The sequence below is a fragment of the Equus quagga genome, chromosome 2 (genome assembly GCF_021613505.1).
Source record: "Equus quagga isolate Etosha38 chromosome 2, UCLA_HA_Equagga_1.0, whole genome shotgun sequence".
NCBI lineage: Eukaryota > Metazoa > Chordata > Mammalia > Perissodactyla > Equidae > Equus > Equus quagga.
The window spans coordinates 123,141,638-123,163,982 of record NC_060268.1 but is presented as its reverse complement, the minus strand read 5'-3'; the positions used below and the strand labels follow the sequence as shown (position 1 = coordinate 123,163,982).

The 22,345-nt window shown below is 34.2% G+C and overlaps 1 protein-coding gene across 3 annotated transcripts in view; it reads left to right on the top strand.

The window, feature by feature from the left end:
• ADK (adenosine kinase) overlaps positions 1-22,345 on the top strand; it is a 536,863-nt gene that overhangs the window by 371,044 nt on the left and 143,474 nt on the right. For all 3 annotated transcript variants that reach the window (XM_046652329.1, XM_046652331.1, XM_046652330.1), the window contains one exon: positions 13,928-14,098. In XM_046652329.1, coding sequence (XP_046508285.1) covers positions 13,928-14,098 — 171 coding nt within the window. The remainder of the gene's footprint in view (positions 1-13,927; positions 14,099-22,345) is intronic.

Here is a 22,345-nt window from a genome sequence, read left to right as displayed (position 1 = left end):
TTTTTTAAAGTGCACTTTTGAGATTTACACGTTCTTATGTTATTTATTGCTTCTAAAAATAATATGCAAAAAACATCACTTATGAAAACAAGCTAAATGTCCATAACCAGATAGATAAACACATTGCAATATATCCATGCAATGGAATATTATTCAGCCGTAAGAAAAAATAAATATACTACAACATATATGAACTTCAAAAACATTATGCTGAGTGAAAGAGGCCAGACATAAAAGATCACATGATGTATGAGTCCCTTTATTTGAAATATCCAGAACAGGTAAATCTATGAAAACAGAAAACAGATTGGTGGTTACCAGGAGCTAGGGGCAATGTGGAATAACTTCTTAATGGGTATGGAGTTTGTTTTTGGGGAAGATGTAAACTTTTTGGTACTGGATTGAGCTAATGGTTGCACAACATTGTGAATGTACTAAGTGATATTGAATTGTTCACCTTTAAATGGTTAATTTTATGTTATGTGAATTTTACCTTGATTAAAAAATATCAATTAATTTAAAACCTAACTAAATTGTAGAATTTTTGAGATGGAAGATCCTCTCAAGATCATCCATTCAATCTCCTGTTTTTCACAAATGAATACACAGAAGCTCGGGGCTGGCCTGGTGACACAACAGTTAAGTGTACATGTTCTGCTTCAGTGGCCTGGGGATTCACCGGTTCAGATCCCGGGTGCAGACATGGCACCACTTGGCAAGCCATGCTGTGGTAGACGTCCCACATATAAAGTAGAGGAAGATGGGCACGGATGTTAGCTCAGGGCCAGTCTTCCTCAGCAAAATAGGAGGATGGGCAGCACATGTTAGCTGAGGGCTAATCTTCCTCAAAAAAATGAAAAAAAGGCACAGAAGCTCGTCAAGATTAAATATATTGCTCAAATGTTTCAAATTATCTTGTCCAAAACCTAGACCAGAATTTGAATATCTAAATTTCTACTCCAGTCATTTTTTTAAATTTTTATTTATTTATTTACTTTGATGAGGAAGATTGGCCCTCCACTAACATCTGTGCCAATCTTCCTCTCTTTTCTATGTGGGACACCACCACAGCATGGCTTGATGAGCAGTATGTAGGTCCACACCTGGGAACCCCTGGCCACCAAAGCGGAGTGTGCGAACTTAACTACCATGCCACCAAGCCAGCCCCTCCAGTCTTTTTTTTTTTTAACTGTCACCTGCTACTTGATTATCTGTTGCTATTTTAGAAATTTTAGGGAGACATACAACTCCAATTGTTACTTTTACATAAAAATTAAGACAAACACTTTCATTTGTGCCACTTATGAAAAATGTGGGAATAGCAAGTGTTTATTTCAATAATTTGCCACAAAGCAGTCCAGAGCTTAAATTAGAAGAAGGTTATTCTCTGCAATACCTTGGCATCAAAGAAGGCATGCTCTATTTTAATTCTCATCCACAAGTGCCTGGTCTGTGAACCGTGATTGTAATTCATTTTTAAAAATTTAAAAAAATCTTAAAAACATTGGTTAGCTTTGTTAGCACATTCCACCACTTGACAATTTTTGTCTCTTCCAATAGATACTACTCATGGTATAAAAATTATATAAATAATCCTGTCCTGCATGTGGAAACTAGAGAGTATCTTCAGAGGCATCTGGGAGAAGCATTGAGTTAGCCTAAGGGGTGGAGATGGAGAGCAGCAGTAACTTAGAACCCTCTGGAAGTTAGGTGTTGCACTCAAGTGTAAGAGACTTGTGGTAACTTGGTGCTAACCTCAGGAAACAGTCAGATGTTCTCATTTCAAGAGAAGATAGCAGGAAATGTAATTATATAGTTTCCTTCTCTCTCTAAGTCTACTTTAACTTTAAATTTCGTGTTCTTTATTCTTAAGAGGAAGCTAACTCTCATTACCACTGTACATTGGATTTCCTATTAATATTTCTCTCCAACATTCTTTTTATCTAGGTGATTCTTTTCATTTCCACTTAATAGTACATGTTTCCTTCAGTTCAGGGGTCAGCAAAGTATGTCCTGTGGGCCAAATTTGGCCCACCACCTGTTCTTATGAATAAAGTTTTATTGGAACACAACCATGCTCACTCTTTTATGTATTGTCTATACCTGCTTTAGTGCTACAACAGCAGAGTTGAGTAGTTACAATAGAGATCATATGGCCCACAAACCTAAAATATTTACTATTGGGCCTTTAGCAGAAAGCATTTTGCCAACTTATGATCAAGTAGAAGGTGAAGAACAGGTTCTATAAAGTGGATAAACATCACCAGCAAAGGCAGGGATATAGGAAGATGTAGAATTTGTACTTAGGCTAGCTAGAAGCCCCGTGTGATCAGAGTGAGAGTTTCATGAAGATAGGTCATCAGAGAGAGTATAGGAAAGATAGATTACTCTCAGATTTAACGGGTTTTTAATGCCATGTCAGGAACTTGAGATATATTGTATAGGAAACAAGCCATTTAAGGTTTTTGAGCAAAGGAGCTTTGCCAAAACAGGAAACTGTTGCAGTAGTGTTTACACAGTAATGAGGGTTGTATTAATAGGAAATTAATATTAATGTTGTATAAATGGGAAAGATGGCATAGCTGTGAAAGTTACTATAGAATTAAAACTGATGGGACATAGACATTGGATTTGGGGGCAAAGACAATTCTTAAATTCAAACGTCATTGAACATTAATATGAAAAATTATTTACACATATTTGAGAGGTGAAGAACTAATTTTTATAATGGAGAGGGATTATAACACTATAAAGGACAGGAAACAAAGTAGATTAAGTATCAGCATTACTAAAATTGTTAGGGGATCCCAGCCACAGGCAATTTTTCATTGGCTATATTTTACCTTCAGGGCACCCTGCTGCCATCTTTTTATAAAATCCTCTCACCTCTGCTTTCTGGAATGCTACCCTTATACTCAGATTTACTTCTGCTACCTTGTGCAGAGTAAATCAACTTCCATTTTCTAAATACTCTGAATTATGTTCAAGAAGGGCTTTAGCTCTCTCAAATAAAAATGCTTGTCAAGGTATTTTCTTCAACTAGAGCCACAGTTTCCCAACTGTGTACTAAGACATCCCAGGTTGCTGCAGGAAACTCATAAGAGTGCTCTAGGTTGTTTTATCTCAGAGTAATACACGGTTTCAACATTAGATTGCGATACATTCCTTCGGGTTACAAAAATTTTTTGTCTTATGAGAATTTTCAAGATCTACTCTCCTAGCTACTTTCAGATATGCAATACAGTATTATTAACTGTAGTCACCATGCTTTACATTAATTCCCATGACTTATTCATTTTATAAAAGGAAATTTGTACCTTTTGTCTTCCTTCACCCATTTCGCCTACCCCACACCCTTGTCTCAGACAACCACAGATTCTCCATATCTATGAGCTCAGTTTTGTGTTTTGTTTTTTGTTTTGAGATTCCATATATAAGTGAGATCATATAGTATTTGTCTTGTTCTATCTGACATATTTCACTTAGCATAATGCCCTGAAGATCCATCCATGTTGTTGCAAATGGCAGGATTTCCTTCTTTTTTATGGCTGCTGATATTCCGTTGTATATACATACCACATTTTCTTTATACATTCATCCATCGATGGACACTTAGGTTGTTTCCATATCTTGGCTACTGTAAATAATGTTGCAGTGAACATGGGGGTGCAGGTATCTTTTCGAGTCAGTGTTTTTGTTTCCTTGGGATAAATACCCAGAAGTGGAATTGCTGGATCATTATTGTAGTTCTGTTTTTAATTTTTGAGGAAGCCCCATATTATATTCCATAGTGGCTGCACCAATTTACATTCCCACCAACAGTGCACAAGGGTTCTCTTTTCTCCATGTCCTTACTTATTTCTTGTTAGCACTTTATTTCTTGTCTTTTTGTTAATAGCCATTCTAATAGGTGTGAGATGATACCTCATTGTGGTTTTGGTTTGCTTTTGAGCACCTTTTCGTCTACCTGTTGGCCATTTGTATGTCTTCCTTGGAAAAACGTCTTTTTAGATCCTCTGCCCAATTTTTAATCAGATTGTTTGATTTTTATGTGATTGAGTCATATGAGTTCTTTATATATTTTGGATATTAACCTCCTATCGGATATATGATCTGCAAATATTTTCTCCCATTCTGTAGGTTGCCATTTCATTTTGTTGGTGGTTTCTTTTGCTGTACAGAAGTTCTTTAGTTTGATATAGTCTCACTTGTTTATTTTTGCTTTGGGTGTCAAATCCAAAAAAAATCATTGCCAAGACCAACGTCACTCCACCTATCTTTTCTTCTAGTAGTTTTATGGTTTCAGGTCTTATGTTCAAGTCTTTAATCCATTTTGAGTCAGTTTTTGTGTATGGTACATGTAAGATAGTGGTCCCGTTTCATTCTTTTGCATGTGGCTGTCTAGTTTTCCTACAGTATTTATTGAAGAGACTTTCCTTTCCCCATTGTATTTTCTTGGCTCCTTTGTCGTAAATTAATTGACCATATATGTGTGGATTTAGTTCTAGGCTCTTTATTCTGTTCCATTGATCTCTGTGTCTGTTTTTATGCCAATACCATACTGTTTTGATTACTATAGCTTTGTAATATAGGTTGAAATCCGGGAGCACAATGCCTCCAGCTTCATTCTTTCTCAGACTTGCTTTGGCTATTTGGGGTCTTTGCAGTTCTAAATTTTGAGGTATCTTTAAAATATCTGTACATTGTACTTTGTACTGCAGCAAACATAAAAATAGAAAGTACTCTTGCCCTTAAGTTTACAGTGAAGTTAGGGAGATAAGACAAATGCAAGTTGCTTTTATTATTAAGTAAAATAAAATAAATACCCTTGGTTATTTATTTTGTAATACTACCTACTATGGAAGTTCAAAGAAGAATGAGAACTTCTCATTGGTGGGAATGCAGTAATACTCTGTGGGATGGAAGTTAGATTTCAAATGGGCCTTGATGGATGAATAAAATTCCAACAGGTAGAGGGAGGGGATATTTCAGATAGAAGAAACAACATAAAGAGTCACAAGATTTATTTTGGGAGAAGTAAAGCATTCTGTATGATTGAAGCAAGGACATATGTTGTGAAGTAATACAGATTACAGCTGGTTTACTATGTAAGTTGGAGTACTTCTGTGGAAAGCTTTGAATGCTGGGGTGTGAGGCATTTGGATTTAATTTACTAGGAAAAGAAGAGTGATCAGAGTGATTAATCTGTCAGCAAGATACAGGATGATTAAATCAAAGAGAGAGGAGGCAGGAAGAGCTTTTGGAAAAGGAATGATGGATTTTGTTTTATATTTTTGTTTTTCAAAGGAAATACCAAACTGTATATTTTTTTTTTAAAGATTTTATTTTTTTCCTTTTTTTCCCCAAAGCCCCCCAGTACACAGTTGTGTATTCTTCGTTGTGGGTTCTTCTAGTTGTGGCATGTGGGACGCTGCCTCAGCGTGGTCTGATGAGCAGTGCCATGTCCGCGCCCAGGATTCGAATTAACGAAACACTGGGCCGCCTGCAGCGAAGCGCTCGAACTTAACCACTCGGCCACGGGGCCAGCCCCCTAAACTGTATATTGACATTAAAGAGTGTACTTTGGTTCAGAATTGTAACTAACAGCTATAACATAGAATTCACCATTCATGGAAAAACAAAACAAAACTCCCTAATGCTCTTGATATTACTACAGAAATAATATTTATAAAATATAAATATGTATGGAGTGTGTGCAACTTGCCAGGCGTGTATTAAGCACTCATTTAATTTTCACAATGACCTTGATAGGTATAGGTGTTACTCCCATTTTTCAGGTGAAAACAGTGAGGTCTGGGAAGTTAAATTGCCCAAAATCACGCAGTTAATAAGTAGTCAGATTGGCAAAATTGTTAAAAATAAGTATACTAGTTTGTTTAAATTCTATAGTGCAGAGAATTGAGTTAAAATCAGACCCTGTCAAATTATTATCATTTGGCTTAGGCATGGCTCCTCTCTTATTATTTTGTTTTTCATATCATTCCTGATCCCTAATTCCGTTCCTCACCCCACCGTGGATACTCTAATGTGTTTGATGTGTCCTGTCTCCTTGAAAAATGTATCTGTTGTTTTAGATGTGTGCATGTGTGTTGATATTATGTACAGTAGATAAAAGTATGTAGATACTTGTATATAGCTTATTCAATCTGATATATATATTTCTAATCTATTGTTTTTAATCTCTATATAATGATGTGCATTCACCACATTTTCCTTATCTTTTCCCATAGAAGTGGACTTCCAGGATGCTTCACACTCCCTTTTACTTTTCAGCAAAGTTGTGATAAATATCCTCTTACGTGTCCCCCTAAAACCGTCTTCTTTCCCCTATTTCTTGCTGCCTCCTATTACATGCTTTTTGAGAGGGTTATTTGGGATGGAAGAAAAGCTGACTTCTGCATTCATGGTATAGTTTGTAGGTATTTTAATCCTTAAAGAGGTTAAAATATATGTGGAGTGAGTGATTTCATTGATGCTTCCAAAAGAGCCACACAGGCAGGAAGTTCTAGGTGAATTATTCTATTCCATTGATGCATTACATTCAGTCAGTGGAGATATAATCAATGCAGCATTTGCTAGTGTATTTGTTCTGACTTTTTTATTTTAGTAATTCTATTGCTATCATTGGTATGAAGTAGTGCATATCACAACATTGTAATTGTAAATGATTTGTACGTTACCTTAATGGTTGTCAAAAGTCAGTTATTTTCCTTACAAGCAAATGAGAACTATGCTTTGTCAGAGCTCATATTTGATCCTCCCTCTCTTACAAGGAAATAGATTTTGTACTTTCTGGGAGATTCATATAAGATGGAGGACCCATTAAGAGTGAGAAAACATGCTATATGGTTGTTGTATTTGTTATTTTTGGCTTACTAATTCATTCATTCTCTCAACCCTGTTCTCTGACTAGTGTTACTATGGCATCTTCATTATGGCATGGAAAACAGACCAATTATGTTCTTTAAAACAACAGTGGTACATCTTAAGATACAGCCTCTGGTACCTTCAACCTCCTTCATCAGTTAGCCTGGGTTTGGTGGGGCTCTCTGGTTGTCCAGATATTTTTCTGTTACCCCACATCCTTCTTTATTTTTCTTTTGCTTGTATGAATAGTGATTTATGCTTATTTAGTTTGTTCCTTTTTCAACTGTCTGTATACTCGAAGAAATAATGTAGACTTACTCCTAGCTGTTTATCTGTTCTTACTCTTGTTTATTGAATTAAGCTTCTCACAGTGTATCTCTTGTTTGTGCATAGATTTACATCAAGTGAACGAAATATTTTTATCTTTTAAGCAGTTTTTATCAGAAGAGTAATTGAACCACATCAGCAAAATTTGAAAAATGAGAAAATAGTAAAATTATCTATAATTTTTCTACTCAAATCTAACCATTTTTATTTTAGGAGTATTTTCTTCTAGTTTTTTTTCTATTAATTTAATCTAATTTGTAACCATATTTTGTACACATTATTTGTATGTCTTATGCTTCATTTAACATTTATGTAGCATAAACGTTTTCCACTTTTGCTACTAGTTTTCATAATCATTTTAATAACTTCAAAGTATTCTCTAGAGCAGCAATGTCCAATGAAAATGCAGTACAAACTACATATGCAATTCAAAACTTTCTAGTAACAACATAAAAAAAGTAAAAAGAAATAGGTAAAATTAATGTTAATATATTTTATTTGATTCACTATATCTAAAATATTTCTCATTTCAACATGTAATCATATAAACTTATTAATTACATTTTTAAGATTTTTGTTTCATACTAAGTCTTTGAAATTGGTATCTATTTTACATTTATAACACCATTCATTCACTAAATTTTCCATGATCAAAATGAAATGTAGTCCTACCAAAACAATAAAACTGTGTTTAGCAGAAAAATATTTTGGACTGCTTCCATTGTTAACTTTAAATAAACTAAATTAAAATTTTAGTTCCACAGTTACACTAGCCACATTGCGTGAGCTCATTAGCTACGTGTGGCTTCTTACATTTAAATTAAAATTAAGAAAAATTTGAAATTTAGGTCTTCAGTTGCACTAGCCACATTTTAAATGATCAATAGCCAGTTTTAGAGTGAGTATATATGCCAGTCCTTACCTGACTATTTATTTCTCTGTCATTGAATGTTTACACTGTTGCCAGGTTTTCAATAAAATAAATAGTATACTGGTATGCTTGTGAATGTATATTTTCCCATATTTTGGGTTATTTCCTTAAAGTAGACTCTCAAAAGTAGAATTATTGGGTCAAAGAGTATGAATTTGTTTATGGTTCCTTATGTGTATTTTCTGTCAGTTGCATTCCCATCAGCAATATTGATATATTAATTTCACCTACCTTTCGTCATCATTTAGTAGTACCATGTTGTTTCTTTACTTGCTAGAGAGGAATACTTGTCTATATATTTATTTACTAGTGTAGTTCTCTTTTAATGGAATGCTTCATTACGTTCTTCGCTTATTTAGCAATTGGTGTCCTGATGTTTGTTTAATTTTTAATCTATTTTTTAAGTTCTTTATAGACTAAAGATATTAACACTTTGTCATATTTACTGTAGGCATTTTTCCTGGTTTTTTGTTTGTTTCTCTTCCCTCCCTTCCCCCCCCCCCCCCCGCCCCCAGCCCCAGGTTTGGAAGAAAACCAACTGAAGGTTTTGATTTTTCTATAGCAAATCTTTAGATAATCTTTCTCTCTTCAGTCTTGAAAGCCTTTCCCATTCCAGAAGTTCTCTTTTATTAGAGATTGTCCATGCTTTTAAGAAAAGAAAGTCAAGCTCTTTAAATAACTTGTAATTTATGTGGTTCTGTATTTTTGAGAAAACAAACTAAATGACAAGTTCTTAACCTTCAGTCAAATCCAGTGCTTACCCGTTATTTATAAATGAGCCTCAAGGGGTTACTGACCCACCCCTACCGCCACTGCATATAAAATTTTATGCATATGTGTATCTAGATAGAGCCAAATAGGTTAAAATCCACTCTCTGAATGTTTCAAAACAATATCCATTTCTGCCCTATTACATTCTGATCAGAGTATTTTTCTAAACAAAAGGCCTTTTTTTTTTTCTATCTCACTGTTTATTCACAGTTGTTAATTATAAGGCATGGTTGCTCTACATAGCTTTATTTCCTTTTGGATCAAGACTCTTATACTTCCAAGAGTTATGAATCCCTAAAATTTACATAGGTGTTTATGTACACATACACACGTGCGCACACACACATCTATTCCTCAGATAATTGTTGATGGAAATAATAAAAAGAGTTTGTGCTCTTAGGTAGGGAGGATTAAAAAGAACTCCAAGTGATTGCCCTGAATTAAGGTAAATACTGGTAAAGAGTAGTTCCTTTCCTTTTCTTTTAGTATGTTTAACAGTTTAATTTCCCTCATTCCCCTCTGTTTAAACTACCCTGAGAAGTCCTTAGAGTAGTTGGATGACAAATCTAGTATTTGAGATTTCCAAGCATTATGTCTGGCTCTGCTAAAATGGTTCTTTGGCTTTACCTTAGTCTTTCACTATCCCTCCTACTCCTGCATTTTTGTTTTTCATTTTAATGAGTAAAATTGTCTTGCTTACTCTCAGTTCTGGTTAATATTATCCAACCTCCAACACTTAACCTCTTTAGTGTTAGAATCTGCTTTGCTTTTGGTTGCTCTTAGGGACAAATAATAGCAGATTTAACTGTTGTGTAGACTGAAATCCCTAATTTAAAAAGTCACAAGATTTTGTTGATTATATAGAGTATTTTTCTAAACTATGGCCTTGTAAACTATTGGTCTGTTTTCGTTGTAACCTGACACTTGAAAAAAATTTTTATAATGGCACCATTTATATTTTTGGTGATACTACAGTCTGGAACATGTGGCCTAGCAAATATAAATCTAGGAAGAAAAATTATGGTTGGCATCAGTTTTAAGTCTTTGCACTCTGACAGAGCACAAATCCTAAATTGTTTAAATACTAAATATTTACTTAAAGAAAAACAGGAGACCATTCAAAAATGGAATTAATTTAAATTGTGTTTGCCTCATTTAGAAACTGACAGTTTTTTGTATGTTTTTTATAAAATTAACAAAAAGGAGATTAAACTATCCACATTACAATACTCTTGTGTTGGTTTTAAAGTAAAACACACATACAACATACACACATTTGGAATGAGGCCAAGTTTAGACTCCAGAGGTGTACTGTTCTGTACCTTAAATTACAATCAGATGTATTTTAGCACAGATCAAATTTTCAGTTAGAAGTTGGTGAGAAGCCTAATTATTTGACCAGGTTGCTATTTATGTAGACCACTCTATGGCTGTCTGTGGTTAATCCACAGCTGGCAGAATGCTAGCTCTGGGAGGTTTTTATTTCATGCTGAAATAGTTTGGGGAGAAATGGGGGTGGGGAGCTTTAAACTCTCCTCATTAAATGAAAGGCTAAAAAGCAAGTACATACGTATTACTGTGGAGACAAGATGCTATATAATTTAATTCTCCAAGTGATTAATGCTGTAATATTTAATTCTCCAAGTGACAGAAATAGCAAAGGAAGCAGCTTGGATGGTCATGGTTTGCAAGTGATATGATAGTAGGTTAAAAAAGTAAGATGAAAACATTTTTAAAATAATGTTACCTAAGACAAAGACTTGTTACCTTTTAGAATAGTTGAATATTGGTAAAGAATTAAAGGGTTGGGATCTTTAAATGATGAGGACGTATTATGTTATTGTGATAGGAAAACATTTTTATTAGAATTTCATTAGTAGTACTTTAAAGTAATGAGAGAATTACAGTGTAAAATTCTCTCTTAATATCTCAGAATTTTATAAGGGCAATAAACGCTTCAAAGATGGATCTCAATACACACGACTTCTACCACAAAATTAATTTTTTAATATTATTTTAATGTTCAGTTTGAAAGTAATAAGAAAAAAATCTTCTTAAAGCGTGATGAAAGTGGTTAGTTCCTCAGTTTTAAGTGAATATTTCAGTAGGTTTTTTGTAACTGTTAAAAGAAGTTTCTTTTACATTTTCAAGGTTATTTTTTCCATTTATAAGCTAGCTCTTCTCCCCTTCTGGTTCCCATTGTCTTTCTTCTCTGGTTCCTTCCTCTGTCTAATCCTCCCCATCTTTCTGCTTCATTCTTCTGTTTCTCTACCAGATCCTTTTCAATGAAGAGCAAAAATGCTCCAACTTTCCCTGTTCTTAAAAACCACTCTCCCATTCCTCTTCCCCCACTAAAAGTATCTTTCTGCTTTTTTCTTCTCTATTATCTACTCAAACTAGGGGCATTATCTCTGGAGTCATTTGAATCCAAGTTCCATCACATATAAGCTGTATGACCTGTACATTTCTAAACTTTCCCATCTTGCCTTCTTTATTCATAAAAGGAGAATAATAACAGTTATCTACCTCATGGGTTTGGTATAAGGAAAAAATGATAATTGAGTTAATATACATAAAGCTTTTAGTATAGTACTTGGAACACAAGAATTGCTCAGTAAATTTCAGGTGATTCTTTTGTTTACTGATAAAGTTTTCAAAACAATTTATAATCCTCACCCTTACTTTCTCACCATTCTTTCTTTAAAACTATTTTTACCTTCATACCATAAGTACTTTCTCCTCATCATCAAATCCTGTGGCTTTTGCTCAATTCTTTGTTTCTCTACCAATTGATAGCTATAGGTACCTTTAAGTATCTTCTTGAAATTTCCCCTGTTGGATTTCTCTGTTGTCACTTCTACTGTTCTCATTTGCCTTCCTCTTATTCTCTCCTTTACTTTTTTCCTTTCCTCTGCCCTCTCATTTTTGTTCTTCTCCATCCTGTCCTTTACCGTCTTCTTTTTCTACGTTCTCTTCCTCAGTAATTACTACCTCCCTTTTACCATCACGTTCTTCCATGGCTTTTCTTGTGAGTCCAACTTTCTGATATCTATTTTGGAAGTCCCTTAACACCTCAAATGTAGTCTGACTGTAACTAAATATTCTCTCTTTACATCTAAGCCAGGTCTTATTCTCAATTTTTCTGATTCTATTAAAGTGGAACCATATTCAAAATCGCAGTCATCTTATTTTTTTTTTTTTTTTGGTGATGAAGATTCACCCTAAGCTAACATCCATTGCCAATTCTCCTCTTTTTGTTTGAAGAAGATTGTCCCTGAACTGATGTCTGTGCCAGTCTTCCTCTGTTTTGTATGTGGGGTGCTGCTATAGCATGGCATGCTGAGCAGTGTGTAGGTCCATGCCAGGGATCTGAACCTGCGAACCTCAGGCCGCCAAAGGAGAGCACGCAAACTTAACCACTACGCCACCAGGCTGGCCCCAGAATCTCAGTCATCTTTTGACTCTTTCTCCTTTGTCTTCCACATCTTAAACAGTTACTAAGTCTAGAATGTAATACTCCCAGTATGATTTCCTTGTTCAGAGCCAAATGCAGGCCTTTATTGACTGTTGCTGTCTAGGTTAACATTCTAACTTTTCTCACAAGCTTGTTATTCCTTTCTTTCAAGAAATCTTCGTTATGCATCATGCATCCCCACCCCACCTAATAGACTCCTAACCTGCCACTTAAGTCCCTTAATGGTCTATAATGCAGCTGGCCTTCCCAAGTTTATCTTCTCTTGCCCTTTGTATATTCCTTCCTTCACTCACTTCTGTACCATTCAAACCCATTTCCTCTTTGAGCATCCATGTCTTTACTTATACTTTCTTTCATCTAGAAAGCATAAATGTATTTTAAAGATTTTATTTATTTTTTTTTCTCCTTTTTCTTCCCAAAGCCCCCCGGTACATAGTTGTATATTCTTTGTTGTGGGTCCTGCTAGTTGTGGCATGTGGGACGCTGCCTCAGCGTGGTTTGATGAGCAGTGTCATGTCCGCGCCCAGGATTCGAACCAACGAAACACTGGGCCGCCTGCAGCGGAGCGCGCGAACTTAACCGCTCGGCCACGGGGCCAGGCCCGCATAAATGTATTTTAGAAGACTTTTACTAATGTTTAAGATGTAGATAAATAGCATTTTAAAATATAACTTTCCTGGGGCCAGCCTGGTGGCGCAGCGGTTAAGTTCTCACGTACCACTTCGGAGGCCCAGGGTTTGTGGGTTTGGATCCCAGGTGCGGACCAACACACGGCTTGTCAAGCCATGCTGTGGTAGGCGTCCCATATATAAAATAGAGGAAGATGGGCACGGATGTTAGCTCGTTAGCTCAGAGCCCATCTTCCTCAGCAAAAAGAGGATTGTCAGCAGATTGTAACTCAGAGCTAATATTCCTCAAAAAATATATAAATAAATAATAAAATGTAACTTTCCTAACATGAAATTTTAATTAAAATATTTTTCTATTTCATTATTGAATTATTTTCTAATTATTTGAAGATTCTATTTCAGAATCTTCCTTAAAAAATCAGTTTAGATGTTTCATAAGGTACCAAGCTCTGATCTTAGTAAACTAATTTCATTTTTAAACTAATTTTATTTTTAATAAATATCACATCACTTACAAAAATGCAAACTGTTTATAAGAAGCTGGAAGGATTCAATCTGCCTTCATTACTGTTTCTCTAATTTTAATGTAATTGCTGTCTTGAGTGAGACCTTTCAAATATTTTTTCTTTTGTAGATTCCCCAAATTCTTTCAGTATTGAGCATACGGATCTACTGTGAAATAAGTAATGTTTTATACTGTGACATAATGTCAAATATCAAGCCTATAGAACTCATATGATAAACTTTTCTCCTAATCAAATGCTATTTTCTACCTTGCGTTTTATAACTATTTTAAAGTTTGTAATATATAGGCTTTTGTATTTTGTATAGATTTCTTTATTCTCACTGAGAGTGACTCTGTAGAGATGGCATTTCTAATTTCCCCTCCTTTTTTTCTTTAACCAGGGTTTTTTTCTTACGGTTTCCCCGGAGTCAGTATTAAAAGTGGCTTGCCATGCTTCTGAAAACAACAGAATTTTCACTTTGAATCTGTCTGCACCATTTATTAGTCAGTTCTTCAAAGAATCATTGATGAAAGTTATGCCTTATGTTGACATACTTTTTGGAAATGAGACGGTAAGTTACTTTTTTTAAAAAACGTACCTGATCTTTTTGGTTTCTGGTTTGTGTATAAGTTTACAGATATATAAGTAAAAAGCAAAATATTTGCATAAATATACTTGAGAATTACACAACAAAACTGCCTCAATTGGAACCACACTAATTCAGTATTTTCAGTATTTCCTTCAGTTTATACTAATTTCTTACATAGTAAAATATTGTTTTTTTAAAGGGTTAGGTTATTGAGGTTTATAATTTATATACAGTAAAATTCACTCTTTTTACTGTACATTTCTATGAGTTTTTGCAAATGCATATCTGACATGTAACCACAGCCACAATCAAGATAAAAAACACTTTCATCACCCCTTTCAGTCAACCCTTCCCCTCATTCAAAGCCCTTGACATCAACTACTTTGTTTTCTAACCAATAAAATAATATCTTCCTCTGAAATTTTCATGAATTAAGGTAAGGGGCATCTAGTCTAAAATAACTGTTTTATGAAGTTAAGTAGCTCTTCAAAGTGTAAGTCTATTTAATTTAATTTGATAAATTATGAGCAAATATTGGTATATTGTCATTTGTATTAAATTTATTAGTAGTATCATTTGCATATTATATTTGAAGGTAATGAAATGGAATTTCATTTTTTTCAGTTTTTTCTTTTTACCAACAATATACTTTCTTTCATTCTAAATTAGTGGGAAATATATTTTGTTTTTTCTCATTTAGTATTTATAGCTTCTGTTTAACCGGTAGACTTTAAAAATCTGTGAAGTAGAAAGAGATCTTCAGTGTATCTTCATACACCTATGTATTGTCACTTAACTTTCATGAATCTCAGGGTCTTTATATGTAAAGGGAAGGAGTTGTATTAATTATCCCAGAAGCCCATTCTGATTCTGATTCTATGATTCTAACAGTTCGATTATATTCACTGATTTTGTATCTAAATAAGATAACTGTCTTGTCTGCCTAGAATAACATAAAATTTGACCTGGAAATAATATGAGATCACCTGGGTGTTTTGTAGAAATAATACGGTGAGAGTATCTTCAAAGGCACTAACCAATTGAAAGAAATCCTGCATTCTTGACAATTCACAAACTGACATAAAGGCAAGACATAGTGGTAAAAGCCTTAAACTCCTATGTATCTGCTGGAAGTCTCACTTGACTAAAAATCTATGGTTTAGATTTTCCTTACTGCTAGTTTTATTTTCTGAAGGGTAAAGGAAGTAAGTAGGGAAAGTGCTACTCTAGCCCTTTAAATAACATGAAAGAATTCGTCATCAGTGTGGTAGTCTGAGAATCCTTGGGAGAAATTGATACTTTAACTCAGAGTTCTTTATAATCAGGAAAGATCAGACTGGCAATACTTAAATATATGCTCTAGACTTTAACAAGAGAAATGTTAAAACTTTTTAAAATGTAAATATGATTCCAAAGAATGAGACTTTGGAAGCAGAGATAACTTCAGAGGATTGAATACCACCAAAAATTCAATTGTGACTTTATAACTTCAAATGACCTTAATTACTTAAAAAACAGGGAGAGGAGCCTTAAAAAAAAACATTGTGGAGCACACAGAAAACTAATAGAGTTCACATTTGTATAACATGTAAAAAAGGTGGAAAACATTTATAGAATAGGGAACAATGCTAAAAGTTTGGTAGAGACTTAGGAGAATAGAAAAGAATAGAGGCCCAAGAATGACTAGGCTTGCAGAAAATGTTGATGATATCAAAATGATAATCACTTAAAAAATACTCCAAATGTGCAGGCAATAACAGAAAAAATAATTGAGCTTCATCAAAATTGAAAACTTTTGTGTATCACAGGACACTATCAAGAAAGTGAACAGACAACTCATGGGATAGGAGAAAATATTTGCAAATGATATATCCGATAAGGGATTAATATTCAAAATATGTATCTCAACAACAAGAAAACAGTCAACCCAATTCAAAAATGGTCAAAGGACTTAGATAAACATTTCTCCAAAGAAGATATACAAATGGCTGATAAGCCTATGAAAATATGCTCACCATCACTAATCATTAGAGAAATGCATATGGAAACCAAAATGAGATACCACTTGACACCCGTTAGGAGGGCTGTTATAAAAATATGGAAAAAGCAAGTATTGGCAAGGATATGGAGAAATTGGAACCCTTATACATTGCTGATGGGAATGTAAAATGGTATAGCTGCTATGGAGAACAATTTGGTGCTTCCTTAAAAAGTTAAACATAAAATTATTACAATATGATCCAGCAGTTCACTTCTAGGTTGTAGTCAAAAGACCTGAAAGCAGGGATTCAAATACTTGTACACCAATGTTTATAGCAGCATTATTTACAATAGCCAAAAGTTGGGAAAAAAACCACATGCTCCCCAACAAATAAATAGATAAACAAAATTTGGTGTGTATATATATATATATATATATATAAAATGGAATATTATTCAACCTTAAAAAGGAATGAAATTCTGACACGTGATACAACATGAATTAACCTTGAAAACATTGTGTTACATGAAATAAGCCACACACAGACAACTGTTGAATTTTCCTATAAGGATTCCATTTATATGAGGTACCTAGAATACTCAAATTCATAGAGATGGACAGTAGAATAGTGGTTACCAGGCGCTGGGGAAAAGGGAAATTAGGAGTTATTATTTAATGGGTACAAGGTTCTATTTGGGATGACAAAAAAGTTCTGGAAATGGATAGTGGTGATGGTTGTGCAACATTGTGAATGTACTTAATGTCACTGAATTGAACACTTAAAATGGTTAAAATGGTAAAATTTTATCTTACATGTATTTTACCACATTTAAAAAAAAGATTAATTCTACAAACCAGTAAAGTTTGACTACGACTTAATATTGGTTATTAAAGGAATCTGTTTTTTCTTACCTAGAAGAGGAAGTGGTAAAACTGCACACTGCTACAAGGCTATAAGTCATGTTAGGATGACTTTTTACTTTTTTTATGTAATTACTGGTCATTTGAATTCATCTTAGTGGATATGTAGTACCCATTATGGCAGACCAGTAAACAGGTATATAGTATATTTGAGATGATCTGTCATAAAATGGATTATAGAATAATAAATATTAGATACAGGGCAATTAAATATATTTGCTATTTTACTGAACCGGTCTTAAAAAGTCTGCTGATAAATAAATAGATTTCTAGTGATATGCCCCAGTGTTTACTCTGAGCTTTGCTCAACTAAACTATCAATGATTCAGATAAAGCTGTATTTGCAGAGAATGCAAATAATGCAACACCTTAACAAATACCGAGTAGGTTGAATGTCTAAGTGAGGCTTTTAAAAAATTTTAATAGACTGGAAATATCAGTTGAGTGATGATATTTAATAAGGATAAATAAAAATGTTACCATATTTCGTTACAAAAAGCAAGTATGGTATTTGTGAGCTTTATCTTTTTAATCTCATCTCCCAATGTTCTTCTCCTTGAATACACTAATAATAATAAATTATCTTCAGTTCTTCAGGAGAAAGACATTTTATTTCTAAAATGCTACTAAATGTAAAATATATTTATCAGAGAATACATACAGGATTGTTTTATCTGCCCCTACCCCTCCCCCAAAAAAAATCAAATCTCCTGTGCTTAGTATAAATTTTTAAAATGTCAGCGCTTAGCTAAAACCAAACACACTTGGCTCTTCTTGTCTACCTGATGCCACCTTCCCTTTTTCAGAGGGTCATACACTAGAAATACTGCTTTAAATCTTTTCTGATAACCTTAATATTGAAAAAAAACCGTGTCCACCAAGGCTATATCTTCACAGGTAAAGACAGACAATGATCCCTATGAGACAAGCAATAAATCAGGTGAGCCTCATGATTAGCACAGCTTACTGCTTGGAGAGAATTTCCAGGCCACAACACAAAGAGGGGAACCCTCTTGGCAGTCTCTTTTGAACTGAGGAGAAGGAGCTGGAAGTTCAGAGAATCCGACAGCTAGTAGTTTGCAGGTCAGAGTACCAGAGAGGAAAGAGCTACATAGAGAACACAAGAGATTTGCAGAGTCTGACCCAAGTCTTCTGCTGAGTTCTGGTCAGCACATCTTTGTAAGGAAACTTGCGAAGGCTGGGAGAAGAACCACCTGAAAAGATTAAAGGGAATAATCCTTAGAGTACACATAGGGCCTGTAACGATTCTTGTTCCACTAGCCAGAGTCAGTAACCTCATAATTCATGGGGCTTCAAACAGAGTACTCAGAACACTAATGGGACAAAATTAGTCTAGAGTAGAAGCTACTGTGGTCCCTTCTAACAATATTATTCCAGTATAAGTGACAACTTTTATGTAATGGACAAGTTCCTTGAAAGATGTTAAGTACCAAAGCACACTCAAGAAGAAAGAGAAATAGGGCTATTTCAGGTTGTTTATTAAAGAAATTGAATTTTTAGTTAAGACCTTCCCACACAGAAAACTCAATGGCCAGAATGCTTCAAGGTTGAATTCTACCATACATTTAAGGAAGAAATAATACCAATTCTGTATAAACTATCCCAGCAAATTGAAGAAGAAGAAACACTACCATAACCAAACAAAGAATTAAAACTATGAACCAGTATTCCTCATAAACATAGATAAAAAAATTCTTAAGATAATTTTAGCAAATCAAACCTAATAATATGTAAAAAGGATAATTCATCATGACCAGGAATGCAGGGTTGGTTTAATATTTTAAAATCAATCAATGGGGGCCGGCCCCATGGTGGAGTGGTTAAGTTCGCGCACTCTGCTTTGACAGCCCAGGGTTTCATCGGTTCAGATCCTGGGTGTGGGCATGGCACTGCTCATCAGGCCGTGCTGAGGCAGCGTCCCACATGCCACAACTAAAAGGGCCCACAACTAAAAATATGCAACTATGTACTGAGGGGATTTGGGGAGAAAAAGCAGGAAAAAAAGAAAAAACAAGATTGGCAACAGTTGTTAGCTCAGGTGCCAGTCTTTAAAATCAATCAATATAATTCACCTTAGTAAAACTAAAAAGAAAAAAAAATCATCTTAATAAACACAAAAAAAACATTTGACAGAATCCAATGTCCATTCCAGATAAAAGCCCTCAGAATACTAGAAATAGAAAGGAACTTCTTCAACCTTATAAAGGTTGAAGAATCCACAAAAAATGTACAGCTAACGTGCTACTTAATGATGAAAGACTGAATACATTCCTCTAGGATCAAGAAAAAGCAAGGATGTCACTCTCTCCACTTCTATTCAACATTGTACAGTGTTAAGAAGACATGGAAAACATCCAGATTAGAAAGGAAGATGTGAAACTGTCCCTATTGTCAAATACCATGATGGTCTTTGTAGAAAATCCTACGAAATCAATAAAAAGCTAGTAGAACTGAAAGTGAGTTTAACAAGGTTGTGGGATCCAAGATAAAAATACAAAAATCAATTATATTTCTATATATTAGCAGCAAACACTCACAAACTGAAATTTTAAAATGCTATTTCTGATACCACAAAAATATATGACATGCTTTGGGATAAATCTGACAAAAGATGTGTAAAACCTGTGTACTGAACACTACAAAGCATTTTGAGAAAAATTAAAGAACTAAATAGATAGCATGTTCATAGATTTTAAAACACTATTGTTAAGTGTCATTTCTCCTCAAATTGGTCCATGGATTCAACATAATCAAAATCTCAGCATGTTTTTTTGGTGGAAGTCAACAAACCTATTCTAAAATTCATATGGAAAAGCACTGGACTAGAATAGCCAAACCAACTTTGGGAAAAAAAAATCAGAGAACCTACGCTCCATGGTTTCAATACTTACTATATTGTAACTGCAGTAATCAATACAATGTGGCATTGGCCTAAACATAGACAAATAGATCCAGGGGACAGAAAAGATAGTCCAGAAGTAGACCCACAATTGATTTTTCAACAAAGTTTCAGAGGTCAATCCGTGGAGAGTAGTTTCTTTTTTAACAAATCATGTTGTAGCAATTGAATATCCATATCCAAAAGGCAAACTTCAATTCATACAACACACAACTGCACAGCTATTCGAGTGTCCAAAATTAAATAGTGTGACTATACCAAATACTGACAGGATATGGAGCTACTAGAACTATCATATATGGCTGGTGAGAATGTAAAATGGTATGTCTACTTTGAAAAACAGTTTTCCAGTTTCTTATAAAGTTACATATACACCCACTATATGGCCTAGCTATCCCACTCCTAGGTATTTACCCAAGAGAAATGAAAGCATATGGTCACATAAAGACATACACAAATGCTCTTAGCAGTTTTATTTGTAATACCCAAAGTCTGGAAACAACCCAGATGTCCATCAACTGGGGACTAGATTGAGAAATTGTTATATATCCATACAGTAGAATACTACTCAACTATAAAAGAAGTGAACTATTTATACATGCACCAATATGGATGAATCTCAGAATATTTATGCTGGGTGAAAGATGAGATACTAGAAATAAAATACATTCTCTATGATTCTATTTAAATTAAATTCTAGAAAATTCAACTAATCTATAGTGACAGAAAGCAGATCAATGGTTGCCTGGGGATGAAGCTGTGCTATGAGGCAATGTTCATAAACAGCCATAAGGAAACTTTTGGAAGTAATGGGTGTGTTCCTTGTCTTGATTGTGGTGGTTTCAAGACTTTATACATGTGTCAGAACTTATCTAATTATATACTTTTAACTTGAGCAGATTATTATATGTCAGTTATACCTCATAAAGCTATTTTAAGTGAATACATAGTGTGTGATTTCATTTAGGTAATTTTAAAAACAGGAAAAGTTAATCGAGTCGTTCAAATAAAAAGTTCCAAAGAACCAATGTTAAAATGAAGTGCCAACTTTTTATTTTTTGTTCAACATGTATCAAATTTCATTATTTCCATGAAAGATCCCTTTATATTTCAATGGTAATATCAAGTCAGAGGAGGAGTGCTTTTATCCTGGGCTTTAATCTTGACAGACTACTAAAAATTATCATGCCCTACCATTGAGTAATGCTTTAAAGTTACAAACCATCATTTAACCTACAAAACAATTCTATGGCTGGTTTTCTAATGCTTGTAAAGTTTCAGCCTGACTCATAAAAGTACTCAGTTTTTGTTGGGTGGTGTTGGTAGTGTTATTAGGAGTGTTGATCTTATTCCCCTCTTAATTAAGTTTCACTTAACTAACTTGCTTGGATAACCTGCACTCCCCACTCCCTTCATAAAACATGAGTGGTGCCAAGTGATTGAAAGAAAACTTGTGGCTGTTAGACTGTTCTCTGGTGTACAACATTACTTCTCTTCCTACAAAACTGTTTGTTTACCAAGAGTCAGTTTATTTGTTTCTAAACCTTTTTTATGCAGTTCATCTTCATTATATAATTATTTAATTATTAGATAATCTGATAAAATGTGAGCGCAAATAGAATGAGAATTAGCTTAATGAATTGTTTGGGTACAAAACTCAGTAAAGACAAATTGCTTTAAAAAGTTGTCCTTAGATTAGATGTGGGCATGAAAAGTATAAAAGACTAAAGGAAGAAGAAAAGCTGTAACTATCTACACTCAGGGATGCTTCATAGACGTCTTCAAGTTTTCACTCTGCTTTAAAGAAACTGAAACAAGAATTCATAAACTATGAATTATGGATCTGGTTCTGTAAGAAAGACTAGAATATTATTCAGCAGACACACACTAAAAGTCCTGACCCTACTTTAAATATTAGTAAATGATGTATCTTTATGTATTAGTAAAATGTTTAGACTTTTTTTCCTTAATCAATTTGCTAATTTATTAGCCAACTACTGTTCCTTCAGTTTCCTCATGTGCAAAGTGAGGGATTTATATAGAAATGCTAGATGATCTTGTAAATTTTTTCTTAAAATGTTTTAAAAAAATCCTGAGGATTCATTTTCTGACACATTCTAATATTCATTAACGCTGACCAATTTTATTATAAATCAGCAAAGTCCTTGTTCTGAAATCTAAAATAATGTGCCTAAAATATTAATTTATATAGTTATTGTCTTTCATTGTTAGTATTACAGGGTCAACTGTAGTGCCTTTCAAGCTAGATTTTTCCCATCTCTCACCCCTCCCACCCGCATTTCTTTTCTGTTCAATTTGCCCAGGGAAAAGGATGTTCTTCTCTAAGGAATATCTGAAAATATTTGGTTGGGCACATCTTGAGACAAAATAGAGATGTCCACATGAC